Genomic DNA, 20,440 nt, shown 5'->3' on the forward strand with positions numbered 1-20,440 from the left:
CGCCCGTCTCTGGGGTTCGCGCTTTTAGCCGCGGCTCGCGCCTGTCTCTGGAGTTCCTTTAAGCAGCGCTCTTAAACCCCTCTCCTCGCGCACCAGGAAACAAAGAGGGGAGAAAAAGTCTCTTGCCTCTTCGGCAGGTGCAGGCTTTTCCCCGAACTCCCTCCCAGCTAGTCGTGGTGCACTAACCCCTTCAGGCTATGTTCAACCCCCATTCAAGCTCTTAACTCTTTTCTCAGTCGTCCCCAATCTGCTGTTAAGCCCAACTCAAAAAGCTCTTTCATTGTAGATATCTTACTTTTCACATACAAAATTTCCATGTGGTTCCTTTTGTAATTTTATTTTCACTGCTAAAATGTTTACTTATTATGACTAATTTTTTCTTTCAAGTCCAACATCTGTGTCATCCTAGGGTCTGTTTCTATTGACTGCTTTTTAAAAACTCTTGAGTATGGGTCCCATTTTTGTACTCCTTCACATGTCTACCAATGCTTGGTAGCATGACGGACATTGTAATAGTACGCTGTAAGGAGTTCAGATTGTGTTATCTTCTTTTAAAGTGTGTCGAGTATACCTCTGGAAGGCTTTCCACAGTTGCTCGCACTTTTGGTGTTGCCAAGTTCAGTCCTGTTATATGTTAGGATAGGTCAATTTCGATTTGATACTTAGTTATAGGGTGTGGCTCTTACTCTGGGAAATGATACTTTCTCCGAAAGCATAGTCTTTCTGAGCTCTCCAGTGCATGCCAGTGGTGCTCCATGCACTGTGCAATTTCTTTCTTTCCTTCTTTCTCTCTTTTTTTTTCATTTTAATTTTTTTGTGGGGAGCCTGGGCAAGAACTCCCACATCTTGTAGCACTGTACGGTTTCTGATATCTCCATTCAGTTCTCAGTCCTAGAGCGGCTTCTGCTTGCTGAGTGTTATGAAGTCTGTCCCTGGGCGCGCATCACCCAGCCCTTGGTCAACGACTGTATTAGTCAGTGTTTTCCGGAGAAACAGGACCAAGGGGATATATACAGATAAACAGAAAGACACTTATTTTGAAAGATTGGCTCATTCAATTACAAAGGCTGAGAAGTCGCACAGTCTACCATCTGCAAGCTAGAGGCCCGGGAAAGCTGATGGTATAATTCCAGTCCAAACTCAAAGGCCTGAGAACCAGGGGAGCCAATGTCTGAAGGCAGGAGAAAATAGACGTCTGAACTCAGGCAGAGAACAAATCCGCCTTCCTCTACTTTTTTGTTCTGTTCAAGCCCTCAACCTATTGGATGATGCCCACCAGCACTGATGAATGTGATCTTTTTTATTCAGTCTACCAATTAAATTGCTAATCTATTCTAGAAACATCCTCACAGACATACCCAGAGATAATGTTTTGCCAGCTGTCTGGACAGCCTTTAGCCCAGTTATGTTGACACGTACAACTAACTATCACAGTGGCCCACATTCATTTAATTTTCACACAGCTCCTCCCCTCTGACACACATAACAGTTCTCTCTTCTTCGGCACCTTGCCCTGCAAACTCCAGTCTCTGCCACCTCAGCACAGTGAGCAGGCACTCCACCTCTCTGAACTCTTGAAAGAAGATGCGCCCAGGCAGAGGGAGCTGGGCATTGTGGAGCTCACCTTTTGGGTTTTTCTCTCCCGTACCACTATTCTACGTTGCTCGTTGTTCAGTGCTTAAAAACCGTTGCCTCAAATCCAGGCGTACCTCATTTTATTGCACTTCACAGATACTGCTTTTTTTTTTTTTTTTTTTACAAATTGAAGGTTTGTGGCAACACTGGGTTGTCAGATGACGGTACTGGGAAACAAAAAATGTGTGTGACTCATTTTATTGTGGCATTCACTTTATTGCAGTGGCCTGAAACAGAATCTGCAATGTCTCTGAGGTACGCATGTAACTTGCCAGTTGTATGGTTGCTTATGGTGAGATAATACTTCCAATAATATTTATTTATTCTCTGAAGGCTGGAGGTAGAAATCTTCAATCTTACATTGCAGTAGGGAAGACATGTCAAATACATAATTGTATCATCGATTGTTTTAATTATATTTGTGATAAGGCTGTAAAGGAGAAACACAGGAAACTATAGGAGCATAGAGTAAAGCTGTTCATAACCTAGTTTGGTCTGCCACGTAAAGTTTTCCTCAGAAAGTGCTTATTGAACTGAAATCTCAAGTATGACAGAGCAGAAGTTAACTAGGCCACAATGAAGTAAAACAAAATCTCAGAGAGAGATAATAGCATGTGGAAAGGACCTGAGGGGTACACTGAAGGACTGAAAAAAATTAATATCTAACATTCACTGAGTGTATGTTAGGAACAGTCACTGTGCTAAATGCTTTATATATTATCTCATTAGATTCTAACAACATTATGAGGTAGATACTATTACTAATCCATTTTTTTGATGAGGAAACTGAGATTCAGAGAGATTAAATACTTACCCCAAATCATATAGCACTGGGATCTACCTAGGCTGTTTTATTACCATGCTGGAATACTCAGACACTATAAGGGGAAAAGAGCAGAATGGTCTGATAGCAGAGAAGGAAAGATGGGGAGGGAGAGGAAGGGAGAGCTAAAGCTCTCTTAAGCTTTTTAGAAAGCTCTCATTGAGAAGAAAACACAATAAAAACCACTGTATACAATTTACATTTAAATATATTCCTAAGAGAAGGAAATGTGAGGTCATTAGTGAAAAACCAGGTTGAAGTTAAGGTGAAGAGGCATGAGGAAATGGTCAACTGTTACAGTATTACAAAGATCATCAAGAAGCATATCCATGAATGTGGTTTGTATTGCAATCTGCTGAAAAAGAGACAAATATCCTGGCCTGGCCTTCATGGAGATTATATTTTATTGATTCTGATAATAGATTATTGTTGAAAAGGGCCTCCTATAAATTATAACCATGCAAAGGCAGCAAGATAATTTTTTTTTTCTTTATGTGTGTGTTTCTCATTCCTACTCACTTCTCTCTTAGGGGAAGAGAAGATCACAAAAAACAAAAATGTCAAATCTCAGCTATTCATTTTCAAAAGAAAAAAAGAAAAAAATATATATATATATATTCCTAAAAGGGATTTTAAAAATATGTTTTGACAACCAAGATCTTTAGTATAAAGGCTTCGTTTGTTTTATAAAGAAAAGACAGACACCCTGAGAAGTTTAATAATCTGCCCAAGGTCACTACTAAAATCTAAGACTTTTAACTACTGACTGAAAACAGCAACCTGTAAAATTTGTAGCCCCAAGTACAGTTCAGAAGATGCTCCAGGGAAGATCATCATTAATTACCAAATTGGAGATGGGGACACGGAATGTAACGTTAATACTTAAGTACCTGGGAAGCAGAAAGGCCTGAGGGTCCAGGAAGCTGTCACAGAGAGAGTGAGCTTGGCAGATTTCAGAATTTAAGGGAAAAGGAGGAAATCAAGCAACCAGCAAATATTTCTTGAGCGTCTGCCACATGCCAGTTTCAGGCCTGTTTGTCGAGTTGGACTAGACAACAAGAAATCAAATCTGAAGCAAAGAAGCTGGGTAGGAGGTAACACTAGTCTCTCTCCTACTGCAGATGGCTGGTAGAACCTTCTCTCTCTAACTCCTTGTCAGGATAGGGTCTCAATCAGCAAGAGGGTACGATACCCAGAGCAATGGGGTGTGATACAGGGGCAATAGAGAAGATAGAGCAGAGGAGGGAGGTGGGTCCTTCTTCTCTTGGGAAGGCTGCAAACACGACAGGGAAAGTTTATCAAGGCAAGTGTGTTTGAATGGAGTTTTGAAGGCTGCACGAGCAGGTAGACGTTGATAAGTGGTGAAGGACCCACCAGACTGCGCATACAGTGGCACAGAGGTTTGAAAGGACATGAATGGAAGAAGCAGAATGTCCTGCTTGAGAAACTAAAGCAAAATCATCATGCTCCAGACGCATTTACAAAGGAGAGGACACTTAGATGGACGTGTCTCCTTAGAAATATACAAAGAAGCCAACTAGACTCTGTTTTATGTAAATCAGACTTGTTTCACAAGTTTAAAAGCTCCCTTAGATACTAATCTAGGAAATGAAATCAGGTCTTCTTTTGGTATTGAAAGTGAATCTATTCACTCATTTGTCAGACATTTATTGATCTCTTCTTATGTGCCAGACTCTCAACCAGCACTTGGCATATCAAGTAAGCAAGATATTTCACACCATATGTGTCAAGGGGAGAGGAGGGACCTGTTGTGTGAGTTTCAACAAAGGCGAGAAGGGTGGCGTGGCCGGTGGCTGATGGTCTAAGACAGGGAGGGTGGTGGACAATGCTGTAAGAGTGAGACAGGGCCAGATCATGCAGGGATTGGGGTCCGTGCTAGAAAGTGTGGATTTTTTTCATGAAGGTTTTAGGGGGCTTTCAAGTATGTAAATGATCTGATGTGATTTTCGTAGCTACTAGTTTGCCGTCAGCCCAACACAAGAGATCTATCAGGTTTTTTAGCCAGTGGACACCAATGGTAGGATGAACAGCTCCAAAGGGAAATAGATCAGTAGCCTTGCAGTCAGGACTCTTTATAATTCCAAGATGGGAATTATAAAGTAGAAAAGCAACAAGAGATACATTTGCCATGTTCATATTATAAAGATGGTCTAACCTTGATTTAAATTGGCCCTTTTGCTGTTGCTTTATACTTAGGGAAGCAATATATATAGCAACATGCAAATTCAGGCTTCTGGTCACTCAGAGTGGGCAAGTTGAGGCTGAGCTGAACAAGTGTGACTCCTGACACCAACAGTTTTTCAAGCGCTTGCTAGCTTGCCCACTGGGTCACTACTGATTTTTCTTGAGTCGTCTCCAGCTATCTGAAGTCACAGATACTGCTCCATCTACTCCTGGGTTAACGTTTTGTGAACACACCTTGTTTCTTTTGGAATCACTCTGTTTGAATGAGCCCCATCCATTAATGTCCACATGTGAATATGTGAAGGATGTCCCATCTTGGGGCACGTCAGCTTATGCTAATGAAGCTGTGTATGAAGGACATCTATTTTCTCACTTTCAGGGAAGGCAAAAGTACTAACAGATGATTGCGATGTGAATGATTTATGCAGAGCACCCACTCCTCTGGAATCAAAGATGGGGAGCAATGCATGCACAAAATTGTCACGTGGGCCCTTAATACTGGTTTCAATATTGAAATTTCAATCCAGTTAACTCTTTTAGTGATATTTGTTGTATTCCCAATTTAAGACCAAAAGAAGCCAGCAAATTTTATTTTTGCCACTCAGAAGATATATTTGCATGATTCTTTTTTCATGGGGTAATCGTGATCTAATGCAACATAAAGGAAACCTAAAAAGTGAGAAAAGCAAAGGGAAAACAAGGATTTAATTTTTTCCTTCTGGTATCCCAACCCTCTGCCTGAGCGGATGGCTGCTCCCACATCCTGCCTGCCCGGCGTCTGCTGACACACCCTGCAGCATGCCTGAGTTTCTCTCTGCAGACAGCATTAACAGAACCCATCCCGTATCTTCTAGGTTTCCTCTACACTCAGAACAGCACCAAGCGCAGCATTAAAGAGCGGCTCATGAAGCTCTTGCCCTGCTCAGCTGCCAAAACGTCGTCTCCTGCTGTTCAAAGCAAGTTTGTTTGTTTGTTTTTCTCCCCCAAACTTCGCTTGTTTTATTTGTTTAGGTCTGCATGCATTGCAGTTCTCTGCTTCTAAAAAGAATCCATATATTATATTCCACAAAACTAACTCTATTAATGTACTCGTGTTTACCTAAATACCCAGGGGAACCTCTGTGCAGTTGTGAGGCACTTCCCATCTGGCAGACTGACAGCACAGTACTAGAGACAGGAGTCTGGGCTTCAAAACATTTGGAAATTTTGGGGTTTTTTTGTTTTGTTTTGTTTTGTTTTTTATTTTAGAGGGTAGGTATTATCATTTTAATTTTACAGATCAAAAATTTAATACCAGAGAGATTAAGCAAATAGCCCAAGATCACCTAATTTGTTCGATATGTAGCTAATATTTGATTCCTGGCAGCTGTGTTCTATTGTCTGTACACTTAGCCACCATGTGATTTTTTTTTTTTTTAACATCTTTATTGGAGTATGATCTGAGGTGTAGGGACGCGGCTCAGATAACTCTAGGAATTCCCATTGCCTGAATTGTTAGCAGAGCCGCTGTGCACTTCAAACTGCAACGCCTCGTAAATTTCCTGATTCACATACACGTATTTGTTGTGTAATTTAGGTACTGCCAAACATCAGAAATGTTACTAGGTTTGAAAAACTACTATAAAGTGGAAAACATTTACCAAATATGACTTTTCTTCTCTGCCCACTCTTTCCCTGTATCATCAGGGGTCTCTAGGAAAACAAAACCAATACATATATATACATGCAGGTCTTTCTTAGCTTACGTCCTGATAAACCCATCGTAAGTTGAAAATATTTTAAGTCTGAAATGCATTTAATATACCTGACCTACTGAACATTGTAGCTTAGACTAGCTTACCTCAAATGTGCTCAGAACACTTCCATTAGCCTACGGTTGGGCAAAATCATCTAACACAAAGCTTATTTTATAATAAAGTGTTGAATATCTCTTGTAATTTATTAAGTACAGTACTGAAAGTGAAAAGCAGAATGGTTGTCTGGGTGCACAATAGACGTAAGCATATCGGTTGTTTACCCTCGTGAGCGATGGCTAACTGGGAGCTCTGGGTTGCTGCCGCTGCCCAGCATCATAAGAGAGGATCTACCAGGTTGCATATCACCAGCCCAGGGAAAAGATCAAAATTCGAAGTACAGCTTCTACTGAATGCGTTTCACTTTTGCACCATTTGTAAAGTTAAAAAATCGTAAGTCAAACCATCCAAAGTCCGGGACCATCTGTATACATATACATACACCTACACATGTGCATACACATACACAGGCAAACATATATATATAAAGGGATTTATTTTAAGGAATTGGCTCACATGACTGTGGGAGCTGCCATGTCCAAAATGCATAGGCCTAACAGGCTGGAAACTCAGGCACAATTTGATACTGCAGTCTTGGGTCAGAATTCTCTTTTCAAGAAAACTCACTTTTTGCTTAAAGCCTTTCAACTGATTGGATGAAGCCCACTCACATTATCCAGGGTAGTCTCTTAAAGTCATCTGATTACAGATGGTAACCAGGTCTACAGAATACCTTCAGAGCAACAGTTAGATTAGTATTTGATTAAAGAACTAGATACTATAGCCTAGCCAAATTGATACATCAGACTAATCATCACCTCTTCATCCTCTTTTTCTCCAATTTTGTGGCATTCTTAAGCAGTAGAATATAGAGGATATGTAAAGGGACACCCTCTATTTTGTAAAGATATCTTATGCAATTTATAGTGAACATTTACAAGCATCCTATTCTTACATTCTTTCGTGCACAATTTTTTTCTAGCATCAAACGTGTTAAAATCAGATAGAAAAGGTAGTGTTCTTTGCCAGTGAGGTAACAAACATTAGGAAGCTAGGTGAGCTATTCCAGGTGTAGGGCTACAACCCATATCTTCACCTACTCTCTTTCTTTTCTGCTACATCATTTTGTAGGAACTGATGAACTCAATGAGTGACTAAAATATGTGAACGCTCTAAAATTCCACTAGTCTCGACAACAGAGATAGTGAAAATATGGAACGTACCTCAGAGAACCCAGTATGTCCTGTCAGAAGTCCCAGAGTAGCATAGTAATTTATTTCAGTGGCACTGACCAAAGTTAATATATCATAATAATATTTTATTAATTCACTTATTCATTCAACATATATTTATTATATATAAGTTCCTGTTCCTGTGCTGGGAGATAGGGAAGTAAATACAACAGCCTTTAAAAAGCTTTGTCCTACTAGAACCTTCTGTGGGGAAAGTGGGCAGGACAAAATTATTTTTATCAGTAATAATCCTATGGACAAAAAAATACATAGTTAAGATACATTGCTTTGATTTTTTTCCTTCATTGCATATACACACATACTGTCTCACAAACAAAACATAACAGGCCATCAGCCTGGAAGGCCACAATTCAGAAAGATGCCAGAACCTTAATTCTACACGGTATTGAAGCTGTAGACATTTTTATTGCTACTGTTTGTCAGTGAATGTTGCTTATTAGAGCCATTGCTTTTCCCCTTTCAAGTTGAAATTAAAATTGCCAATTTATCAGATATTTACCAAAACCAGAGTCATCTGTACAAAGTAGACAAGTAAAATGTAACTTTGAGATCTCTCTGCTCACTTAGGGAAGAACAAAATCGTTGTGCCTTGCTAGCACTCTTCCTGAATCAGTACTGTGGAAAGCCACACCTCTAAATAAGTGTTCACAGAGGATGCAATGCAATTTTCAACTAAGTGTGAGGAAAAAGTCAGGACATTTCTTGAAAGGAAAAGAAAATAACAGAAGATACAAAAAAATTAGGAAACTGACCTAAAAGCTAATATTTTTATAAAAATGGGATTTCACAAAACGGGCTGCTCTTGAACCCACACTAGATGTGGCCTAAGATTTGTGGACCCCCCAAAGGTCCACAGATATAAAACTCCCTCCGCCACTAGCCACCACTTTCCCTCTTATCCACCTGTCGCAAGAAAACCCCAGCACGTCGAAGTAGATTACTTGAAAAGGAGACCACATTAATTCCATTGCTATATTAGAAATGTTTTTTTTTTTTAAATTAGATCCCTAACCATGTTCCGGGCCCTAAGCAGTTGGGCACAGGACTGAAAAGCTGATGTGAAAACATGAAGCAGGAGGCAGGTGGTTGGAGACAGGACCCTAGGCCCCCAGGAGAAAAAGCATGGGGACCAAACATCTCCATGTGGGACCACAGAGAGCCCTCCAGTGAGGTTTGGCTTGACTGGGTGAGTTCTAGGCTTGAATCACCTGCACAGGGGCTGCAGAAATATTCTCCACGAGATCCTATGCAGCTTCAAAGCTAGAGAGCTGAAATTTAGTTTAATAAGAGGCCAATACTCATTCTAAATTCCATTTTATTTTTTCAGGAAGGCAGAAATGACAGGGTTTTTCATTCCTCTTGGCAGGAATGTGAGATTTATCAATATTATGCAAATAACAAAAGAAAAAAAAATCTTTTCTGTAGAGAAAAAGCAAACTTCTGCTGAGTTATAGAGCACTTGGATTCCCTAAACCAGAGAACCCAAGAGTTTGAAGGGAGCCTTCCCTCACGTCTGGTTCCCCAAAAGACTTCCTCTCTCATTACTAGGGAGCAGGCCTGCTTCTTTAAGAAAATAACCATTTGGTGATTGCCAGCTTTACAGAGCAATCTTCCTCATGCTGAGCCCAAAGCAGCCTTCCTTTAACTTCAAACGATAGTGGTCCTTGTCCTGCCCTTGGGAGAATCGGCCGGTCTGCTTCTTTTTCCCAGGGACAGGCTTCTGCCTCCATCTCTGGAGTTGAGAGGGTGAATCGTTTTTTTATAAAAGTCACTCATGGCATTATTTCATTCTTTTTAATGGCTGAGTAATAGTCCATTGTATATATGTACCACATCTTCTGTCGATGGACATTTAGGTTACTTCCATATCTTATATACAAAATAGAAACAGACTCACAGACTTAGAGAACGAACTTTTGGTTACCAGGGGGAAGGGTGGAGGGAGGGATATATTGGGAGTTTGGGACTGACAGGTACACATGGCTATATTTAAAATAGATAACCAACAAGCACCTACTGTATAGCCCAGGGAATTCTGCTCAATATTCTGTAATAACCTAAATGGGAAAAGAACCTGAAAAAGAATAGATACATGTATATGTATGACTGAATCACTTTGCTGTATGCCTGAAACTAACACAACAGTGTTAATCAACTCTACTCCAATATAAAATAAAAAGTAAAAAAATATATATTTTTTAATAAATAAAGTCACTCATGTTCATGGCAGTAATTTGGAAAGTACAACACACAGCACATAACACACTCACACCACACAACACACAATCCTACTATGCTCCTGTACTTTGAAGTAACTACAAATAATAAGTAACATCTTTTTTCACCCGTGTGTGCATTAATGATCCCATCCATACGAAATATTTATCCTTTTCTTACATTGCATACCTTCATAAGTATTAACCTTGTTATTAAAATGTAAATATCATTTTAATGGCAAACATAATATTCCATTGTATAGTTACAATATGTTGTATTTGACCGCATTCCCTGGCTTTTGAATATTTAAATTTTTTCCCTTTTTCTATTTTTCCCCCATAATATAAATAGCACTGAGATAAATATCTCTGTATATATAACTATGTATGTCTTTTAGATTATTTTCTCCCAAATTTGAAATTATTGGATGAAAGAATTAATTTAAGTGAATGCAAGCTTCCCCATGTATATTAGAAAATTGTTTTTTGAGTTGGTATTTCAAATATTTAAACACATCGCACATTATTACTTCTTGAGTGTTTTTAATATCCTCAGTATTTGGAATCTGTATGTATTTTTTAGCCATTTATTAAATGCAGACTTGAAATATTAGCTCTGCTTCTTGTGCCTCAAATGAAAGCTTTGAAAGAAGCAGCACATGACAAAGATTTTCTGCATGAAAAACAATAAACATTATTACATTTTTTTGAAAATCAAGTGTATTGCTCACTTTTAACAAAAGGTAAAAATAATAAACCCTGACCTTCTCATGTTAGAGCACACATCTTGACTTTGATGTTTGAGGAGACTGTCAGACAAATACGAAAGTCCAACTGCCTTGGAAAGACATTGGGGAACAACAAACAAGGCTTTAGGAAGGAGGTGACAGATGCACGCCATGGCCTGCGTTGGGGCAGCCTGGCTAGTTGTTGATCAGAAGTGATAGATGTGATCTAGTGAGAGTTCATTTAGAACTTAGAATGTCTTCTCCCTGACTCAAATAACTCCCAACCAAGAGTGAGAAATGAATGAAATGAATAAGAACTGAGGCTGGTGACACCTGGACCACGAGTTAAGGATTAGCTGTTTAAGATTTTTGCCCCTGTCCCCTGAGCTGGCCAGTTGCCCACTGCTCTTTGAACACCCAAGCCAGGACGCAGACAAGACCATCCACCACATGTGATGGCCTGATCACCATCATTTATTCATTGGCATCACTAGCTGCCCAGTTGCTGAAGTTAGTTAGATTCATCCATAGTTCCTCTGCTTTCTGCCTGACCCCCACCATCTTAAGGGTCACTAAACTCTGGTCAGTTTCTCCCTGAAATATCTTTTAAATTAACTTCTCCTTTCTATCTCTTGTCCTAGGACTGTCAAGTAAATCCTCATTACCTCTTCCAAGGACTACTGAAAAAGGCAAATTGGTGGCAGCCTGGGTTTAGTGTCATTCATACATTTGAATTCCAATTGTGTCTCCTACTAAACAAAATGCCTGCAATTATTTACTTAAATCCTCTGCACCCTAGCTCCCTTATTGACTCATTCATCCCACAATATTTTTGAGGGACTATATGTGGCAGGCACGATTCTAGGCCCTGGATTTATAGTGGGAAATAGGATGTATCAGTTCACTGCCTTCATGGAGCTTATATGGGAAGAGAGATGATAAACATGAAAACCAAGATAATCTCAGGAATTGATGAGTATTATGAAGGCAGTAAACCTATGGTAATATAATGGAAACTGAATGCAGCTAGAGGAGATACTTTGCTTCATTGATGAGGTGACATTTGAGACCCTAAAACCAGAGGAGGCTGGTCATGAGAGGGTCTGGAGAGGTCCAAGGAAGAGGTAACAGCAACTGCAAAGGTTCTAAGGAGAAAAGTCTCATAGGTTATTCACAGTACAGAAAAAGACCATTGTGATCAGAAAAATGGGTTTCTGTGGGGATTAAAAAGTTGATTCATGCAAAGTACTTAGTAAATGAAATGTCATGAGTATGCATATATGACAAGTATTAACTCCGTTGATACTCCCAACCACCTTCTGAGGCAGATGTACTACTTTCCCCATACAATGGCTGAGAAAACTGAGGCACGGAGAAGTGAAACAACTTTCTGTATTGACAGAACTGGGACTCCAACTCCAGAGCCTGCTGTCTTCATCACTTTATCAGACTGAGCTCTGATATTGATTGAGGAAGCCCCTTTAGGCATATAATTGTAGCTCTTTTTCGTTATATAAATCGCAACTCTTAAAATTGTTAAGAAACAGGGGAAAGCATTAGGTCTGGCCCTCTGCCTCCAGAAAGCTAGGCCTTACGTCCCCATTTCACAGCTGAGACAGCGTGGTGTGAAAAGATTGTAATGATTTGTGCAGAATTACACAACTGAGAAGTTGGAATAAAACCCAAAAGCCCCTTAGTCCAGTGGTACAGATACACTTATTGAATAAGTGCATGAGACAGTCACATCAGTGGACGAAGCCTTAATGGAAAAATTCAAGGAGGGAGTGAAGGGCAGTTTCATGGGATTGGCACATGGGAGGGTCCATTGGACCAGATACTGTCTAAGGATATGTTCATCATACTTTAAACATTGTGAGTAACATAGCCTATTTTTATAATAATAATAGCCTATTAGTATGATAATATAGCTTATTTTATATGTGAGGAAACTGAGATCTAGATAAGGGAACCAATTTGCTTAAAATCACTGAGCTATTAAAAAAATCGGGAAGAGGGGCTTCCCTGGTGGCACAGTGGTTGAGAGTCCGCCTGCCGATGCAGGGGACACGGGTTTGTGCCCCAGTCCGGGAAGATCCCACATGCTGCAGAGCGGCTGGGCCCGTGAGCCATGGCCGCTGAGCCTGCACATCCGGAGCCTGTGCTCCGCAACGGGAGAGGCCGCAGCGGTGAGAGGCCCGTGGACCGCAAAAAAAAAAAAAAGAAAGAAAAAAAAAAATCAGGAAGAGAAGCTTGGCTCCTAGTCCAGTACTTTTCAACACTGAAATTCTATGGTTTGGTATCAGTCAGGGTCCAGGCAGAAAACACAAAGCCCACTTAAATGGGGCAATGGAGGGGAGTTTAATAAAGGGACTATTTGCAGAGATGTGGGCAGGGTTTCTGGACCCAGCGAGACTGCTGAAGCACCCAGTGCTAGCAAGAGTGAGCATTATCATTTTTAGACCAATGGTTACTGGAAGATGAAAAAAGCCATAGCTATCGCTCTCACTATCAGAGAGGCTTTGCAAGAGGACTCTGGCCTTTGGAAGAGGAATGCAGCTAATATCAATCCAATCCCCAGCAAAGAGGGAGCCCAGTGGGAAGCCAGAGGACAGGGAGTTCAGATAACGTTATTCATAGAGGCAGCCTCCCAGACCCACAGCAGAATGTAGAAGGATTGAAGGTGGCTCAACAGGCCACATGAAGGTGTTTTCCAGATATTCCACATCTTGAAAGCTAGGGTTGGGGACCTACAAAATCAATGGCAATTCTCAGAGTGAGTCACACTGCTCTTCTGGTAAGATTTGTTCCCAATTTCATGACATCTTGGAGGCTGACAACTGGCTTATAGGTGTATGTTGATATTGAGTAGATAATTGTAGAATTAATGAATCTAACTAGCTATTTCATGAATGGCTTGAAAAACTAAAAATACAACTACCATATGATCCACCAATTCCACTCCTGGGTGTATATCCAAAGTAAATTAAAACTCTTAATTCGAAAAGATATATGCACCCCAGTGTTCATAGCAGCACCATTTACAATAACCAAGACATGGAAGCAACCTCAGTGCCCATCAGCAGAGGAATGGATAAAGAAAATGTAATATATATGTGTGTAATATATAATATATATGTAATGTTATATAGATACATATATGTATATAAAGGAATATTATTCAGCCGTTAAAAAAAGAATGAAATTTTGCCATCTGCAACACAAGGATGGACTTGGAGGATATTATACTTAGTGAAATAAGTCAGACAGAGAAAGAAAAATACTGTGTTTTCACTTATATGTGGAGTCTAAACATTAAAACAAATGAACAAAACAAAAGCAGACACAGATGTAGAGAACAAACCAGTAGTTACCAATGGGGAGAGGGGTAGGGCACGATAGGGGAAGGGGATTAAAAGATACAAACTCTAGGTTTAAAATAAATAATATACAAAGATGCAATGTACAACACAGGGAATATAGCCAATATTTTATAATAACTTATATGGAATGTAATCTATAAAAATATCAAGTCACTCTGTAGTAAACTAAAATGATGTTGTAGCTCAACTGTACTTAAGTTAAAAAAAAAAAGAAAAGAAACCTGTAGCTACTGTACTCTACATGAGCACAGATACTTTTTCTTTGAAAAATAAATGATGTCAAGTCTGTAGTTGTATCTCCTCATTGGATAATTCCAACTCATTCACTTTATCTCTCTGTGCCCCAGTTACTTTTTTCTAAAGTAATCATTTCCCTGTTTATTCAAAGGACATTATGGTGATAAAAAGGTTACTAGGTAACAGTCAGGAACTAATGCAAAAGATAAAATATTGAACGCTTGACTATATGTGTATTTATATGCACGTTTTCGTTTAAATTTACTTCATAATAACTTCTACCCAATACAATCTCAGTGCCCACATTCAATCAAAAGAATTGATTCACTAAATTAAAACTTCATCCAGGGGTTTTTGTTGTTGGTTTGAGCAGACATAAGAGGGCAAATGTGACAAAGTTATTGTGAGGCCAGACTACTCATAACTGATAAGCCACCATCAGCTTTTGCCTTGTGTAATTGCAAAACATAATTTCCTAACTTGACTTCAGATCTTTGGTAACAAATACAGCATAACATTTCAGCGTGTTTTGTTTTTCCTGGTAGCGTATTGATCGTGGAAAGTTTTAGATGCCTTTTTTGGCAGAGAAACCATCAGCATTTGACTGTTGGAGAATTTGTTTTCAAAAAGTGACGAACTGGGCTTCCCTGGTGGAGCAGTGGTTGAGAGTCCGCCTGCCGATGCAGACACGGGTTCGTGCCCCGATCCGGGTAGATCCCACATGCCGCGGAGCGGCTGGGCCTGTGAGCCATGGCCGCTGAGCCTGCGCGTCCGGAGCCCGTGCTCCGCAACGGGAGAGGCCCGCGTATCGCAAAAAAAAAAAAAAGTGAAGAAATGACAAACGAACTGACAACATCCTGCCAATTAAAAATACAACAGTAACCTCCAGGAAAAGAAGTTTAACCTTCTGAAAATTAATTAATCTCATGCTAACTCCTTGGTGACTTTGCTAAAAATTCTGAGCTGGGCATGTAGTGAGGAAAATCTTTGGAGGAACAGAAGCATAAACTGTGAAGGTTTATAAACATAATTTGCAAGTAGAAAGCATGGTCCCTCAATTTCATCATATGTATGAGTTCCAAAAATGCTATTTTCAAATTCTCAGATGTTTTTATTTAGTTAACAAGCATCTAGCACTTACTCTGTGGTTGGTACAGTTCTAAGAGTTTCGCACAGTTTAACTCATTATATCCTCAAATTACTCCTTTAAGATGGACACTTCACTATTTCAATTTTACAGACTAGGAAACTGAGGGATGAGAGGTTAATTAACTCACTTGAATCACATCATCAGTAAAGGGTGTGGTGGAAGAGAGAGGGGTTGACTCCAGAAATGGAGCTCCAGTGGTAAAGATCTGTACTTTACCAGATCTCTAGTTATGTTCATTGTTTCGATCAGTTTTAGGGGGAAAAAAAAAAAACCCAAGACAGTCTTTTTTTCCAATTATCTACTTTACATAGGACACCCTCATGCAGCCCATATTGTCCAAAAAGATGTGGTAACCCCTTGAATGAGTTGTTTCCCCTCTCTCGACCTCAGTCTCACCATCTACAAATGAGAAGCGCAGATTGTGTTTCAAGTCTCCTTCCATATCTTGCACTGCGGGAGCCAGTGAGATGACATTTCTTACTTCTGCCTGTGACAAATGGTGGATGTCTCAAAGCTAGCACGAAATTTCCTCCTTTCGTGGCACTTCATTACCCATGAGAAGCAGGAAGTGGGAAAAGTTAAAAACTCCATTTAACCCAGATTTAATATTAATTGGCACCATCATTTACTTATAGTAATTAGAATGTTTGTCCCTTCCTTTTGCGTGGTCTTTTACAAGTCTTAGAATTCTTCCTCTCGAGTGTCTCATTTCATCCTCACGTTTCATTCACATTCTCCTGGGAGAATGAAAGATCCTAGGGGTTAAAGTCTCCATTTAACAAAGTAAAAACTGGAGAGATTAAGTGGCTTGTCCAAAGTTACATAGGTATTTAGTGACAAATAGAAAGGTATGCATTCTTTTTTCTTTCATTTTTATTTTTATTATATTATTTATTTATTTTTGGCTGCATTGGGTCTTCGATGCTGTGCACGGGATTTCTCTAGTTGCGGCGAGCGGGGGCTACTCTCTGTTGCAGTGTGCGGGCTTCTCACTGCTGTGGCTTCTCTTGTTGCAGAGCACAGGCTCTAGGCACACGGGCTTCAGTAGTTGTGACACGCAGGCTCAGTAGTTATGACTCGTGGGCTCTAGAGCACAGGCTCAGTAGTTGTGGCGCAGGGGCTTAGTTGCTCTGCAGATGTGGGATCTTCCCAGACTAGGGATCGAACCCGTGTACCCTGCATTGGCAGGCGGATTCTTAACCACTGCGCCACCAGGGAAGTCCCTGCATTCTTTTTTCTGGTCCATCATTTATCAACTGGGAGTCTTCATTAAATCATGAATGAGTCTTAGTACAGGAAAGCTGGAGGCGGGAGTCCCAGGGCTGCTGTTTCCTGTTGTCAGGTTTAGTAAATTTCATTTCGATGTGACAGACATTTATGGAGCACTAACTATTTGAAAAGTAATAGTGCCAGGAACAGGGGAACACTAAATCCCTGTCTGAAGGCTGACATTATACAGAAATAAACAAACATGTATAAAAATCATTCAGATGCAATGAATACAATTAAAATGCTGTGAGAGGCAATACTAGGGAGGTATTAGAGTCAAGAAGTTAAGAGTGATAACACTGGGACCAGCTTATTTGGTTAAAATCTTGGTTCCATGACTGACTCGCTATAGAAATCTTAAGTAAGTTGCTTACCCTTTCTGAGTTTCATGTTCCCATCTTCAAGGTGGAGGTAATAACAGTGAATATTACACATTTGATCAAAAGATTAAATGAGCATGTGAAGTGTTTACAACAGTGACTGGCTAGTTAAGTGGTCAAAATAAATGCTGGCTGTTAATACTCTTATTCTGCCACTAGTTGTGATGATCCTGACGGCTACACACACAGAGATGGGACTGAATCTCCCCCAGGTGCATTTCACCAAGAGGTGGTATTTCGGCAGGGCTCTTTGGAGAAGAACTATTTCACTGGAGGGAGAAAAAGCAAGAGGAAAATTCTAGTACTGAAAAGATTAAGGCTAAGATAGTCAGAGGAATGAGAAATAGGGAAGAGAGGCAGCCAGAAAAGGTGAGCTGGGACCAGAGTTTGAAGTTCCTTACAGCCAACCCAAGGCTGGACTTCACTCTGAAGTAAAGGGAGGAAATATTGAGTCAGCCAAGTTATTTATTTTTAATTTCAGCTTGATTGAGTTATAATTGAACATCTAAAACTGCAAGATATTTAAAGTGTACATTGTAGTGATTTGATATTCACATATGTTGTGAGAGGGTTCCCCCCATTTAATTAATCAGCACATCCATCACTTTACACATTTATCTTCTTTTTGGTGAGAATAAGTTTTACTTTCTCAGAAAATTTCAATTATACAATACAGTGTTATCAACCACAATCAACATGTTTTACATTAGATCCTCAGACCTTATTCAGCTTATAGCTGAAAGTTTGTACCTTTTTACCAACCTCTCCCTATTTCCCCCACCCCCAGACCCTGGCAGCCATTTTTTTTCTGTTTCTATGCATTTGACTTTTTCAAATATTCCATATATTAGTGGTACCACGCAGTGTTTGTCTCTGCCTGGCTCACTTCACTCGGCATAAAGCCCTCAGAGTCTATCCATATTGTCACAAATGGCAGGATTTCCTTTTTTCTCATGGCCGAAGAATATTTCATTGAGTATATATACCACATCTTCTTTATCCATTCATCCATTGATGGACCCTTAAGCTGTTTCCATGTGTTGGCTATTGTGAATAGCGCTGCATTGAACATGGGAGTGCTAGTATCTCTTTGAGATCCTGTTTTCATTTCCTTTGGATATACACCCAGAAGTGGGATTGCTAGATCATGATGGGGCATGATTCTTTGCCTGGAAAAGGTTGTAAGATGGCTAAAGCCAGCCAATAGTCAAAGGAGCTGGACACAAATCCAACTTTAGAAGGGTTGCTGGTGAACTTGAAATCAGAGAAAAGAGTAGCAAAGGATAAGCATCATTTGAAGACAAGACAGAGACAAGTTCTCAGAACTGTCACCAAGAGCTAGCTGGGTATTAGTTTCCGAATCAAGGAGTCAACCAAACCTTGGAGTGAGAAAATGACACAAAAATAAATCAGAAAACAGGTAAATTGTTGAGGGAAGAGAAAAAAGAAAACAGGAAGATCAGTTGGAAAACTGCTTAAAAATCATATGCAAGAAATAATATAAACAGCTAACTCTTACTGGGCACAGCACTATTCTAAGCCTGAACAAGTATTGTAAGTATGTCCTACAAACGTATGAGGAAAGCACAATTATAATCCCCACTTAGATGAGAGAACTAAACAAAGAAATTAAATCACTAACCCAAGATCTCACAATTACCAAGTGTCAAAGCAAGGATTTGACCTTGGACAGAATGATGCCAGAGCTTAAGGTCTTCACCACTAGACCTACAGGAGAGGAAAAAGTCCTACATATAAAGTAACAGTGGTAGGAGGGAAAGGATGGATTTGAAACACATGGTGAAAGTGTAACTGCAAACACTGGGAAACGGTGGTATGAAGTGAAAAATAGCAAAAAGACAACACAGTTCTGCCAAAAGAATAATGGTGACAGTAAGCAAGATAAGAAACAGAGAAGATCATGAAAGTGGGTTAAGAAAAGATGATGATAGGTTTATTTTAGACACATTGGCTTAAAGTGTCTGAAGAACACAAGCCATGCTTGAATAAAGCTTTATTGTTGATTGGTGTATTTTTGTCAAGTTACCTATATGATGAAATCTTTTGCTTCCCACTTGATTTTTCCACTATTTTCCTTACTGTTAATTTGGAACAGAAGAGGTAGAGTGATGACAACTTATAAGAAGCTACGTAAAAGTTTAGATAAACAAAAATCTTCTCTTTTTGTCTTTTTTAATGAATGATTTCATGATCGGTCCCTCATGCAGTTTCTAATAAGAGTCATAAATACCTATTTTCTATTTGCATTGACCCAGAAGTAATATTTGGGCTAAACATGAGTCCAGGCAATGTTGGCTTCTGCTGGTTTCTTTAAGACACTAAAATGGGAGCCTAACACTTTAAGCGGACTCAATTTTACACTCCACCAGGTCTATAAAATATAGACCATGGCTATGTTATCTGCTTAGATTGCAAGGTTAAAGCTTAACTTTCTTAGTTTCAAATTGTCTTCTTGCCAGGGGATATAGAGCAGCAAGTGTGATGGGCAAAGTTTGTTTTACAGAAACACTGACCTCTCTTTGCTTGCAAGCTTTCAGAAAAAAAACAAAAAACAAAAACCAGAAAAACAAGTTCTGGAGATGTACTGACAGGGGAAACCTTATTCACCTCTTTGCAAAACACTCTCATTTGAGACTTTGGGTAGAACAACAGTTCCAACTATTACCTTGTAGTGTTCTCTGAATATGCTTGGAGGTAGATATATTCTCCAGTGAGTGCTCCTGAAGGTAATATAAATCACATTTAATTCATCTCAATGACACTGTAAAATTAGTTAATGCTTTAGATGAGCAGATGTTAGAGGGGTCAATGGCAAAATCATCATCATAATAGCAGCATGCATGTGGATTTTTATCATATACCATACACTTTACAAAATCCATACATTATTCCACTTAATCTTCAGTGTTTTTGTCAGTGCTATTATTATCTGCATTTTACAGATGAGGAGACTGAGGATTTGAGATTTTAAGTGACTCACCCCAAATTCCATAGCTACGAAGCAGCAGAGCTGAGACTCAAGCCCATGTCTCTCAATACTCAAGCAGGTCAATGATGTACAACTCAATCAAAGCGGACAACAGACAGTATACATGCTGCATAGAAGTTTCAGGAGGCCTCTCCACTGTGAAACCCATTGAGATGAGCCTTAAAGAGAAAAGAGAGAGGTTGATGAGGAAGAAAAGCAGATCCATGTGGAGGAGATAGTATAAGCAGAAGGATTTAAGTTGACAATGCAGGCTTTGTTCAAAGAATAGAGAATTGTCCCAGATATTAGATCATAAGGTGTGTGGGAGGAAATGACAGGCAATAAAGCTACGCTATTGCCTCAAATTTCATTCCAAAAAAAT

General features: G+C 39.7%; 1 protein-coding gene across 1 annotated transcript in view; it reads left to right on the forward strand.

Moving 5' to 3' along the window:
• The window catches only part of KCNIP4 (potassium voltage-gated channel interacting protein 4), a 1,180,242-nt gene that overhangs the window by 1,044,923 nt on the left and 114,879 nt on the right, over positions 1-20,440 (forward strand). The window contains exon 2 of the mRNA XM_024741844.1: positions 5,518-5,619. Within this exon, the coding sequence (XP_024597612.1) occupies positions 5,518-5,619 (102 nt within the window). The remainder of the gene's footprint in view (positions 1-5,517; positions 5,620-20,440) is intronic.

This window comes from Neophocaena asiaeorientalis, unplaced genomic scaffold, assembly GCF_003031525.2.
Source record: "Neophocaena asiaeorientalis asiaeorientalis breed wild unplaced genomic scaffold, Neophocaena_asiaeorientalis_V1.1 scaffold218, whole genome shotgun sequence".
In the NCBI taxonomy this organism is placed as follows: domain Eukaryota; kingdom Metazoa; phylum Chordata; class Mammalia; order Artiodactyla; family Phocoenidae; genus Neophocaena; species Neophocaena asiaeorientalis.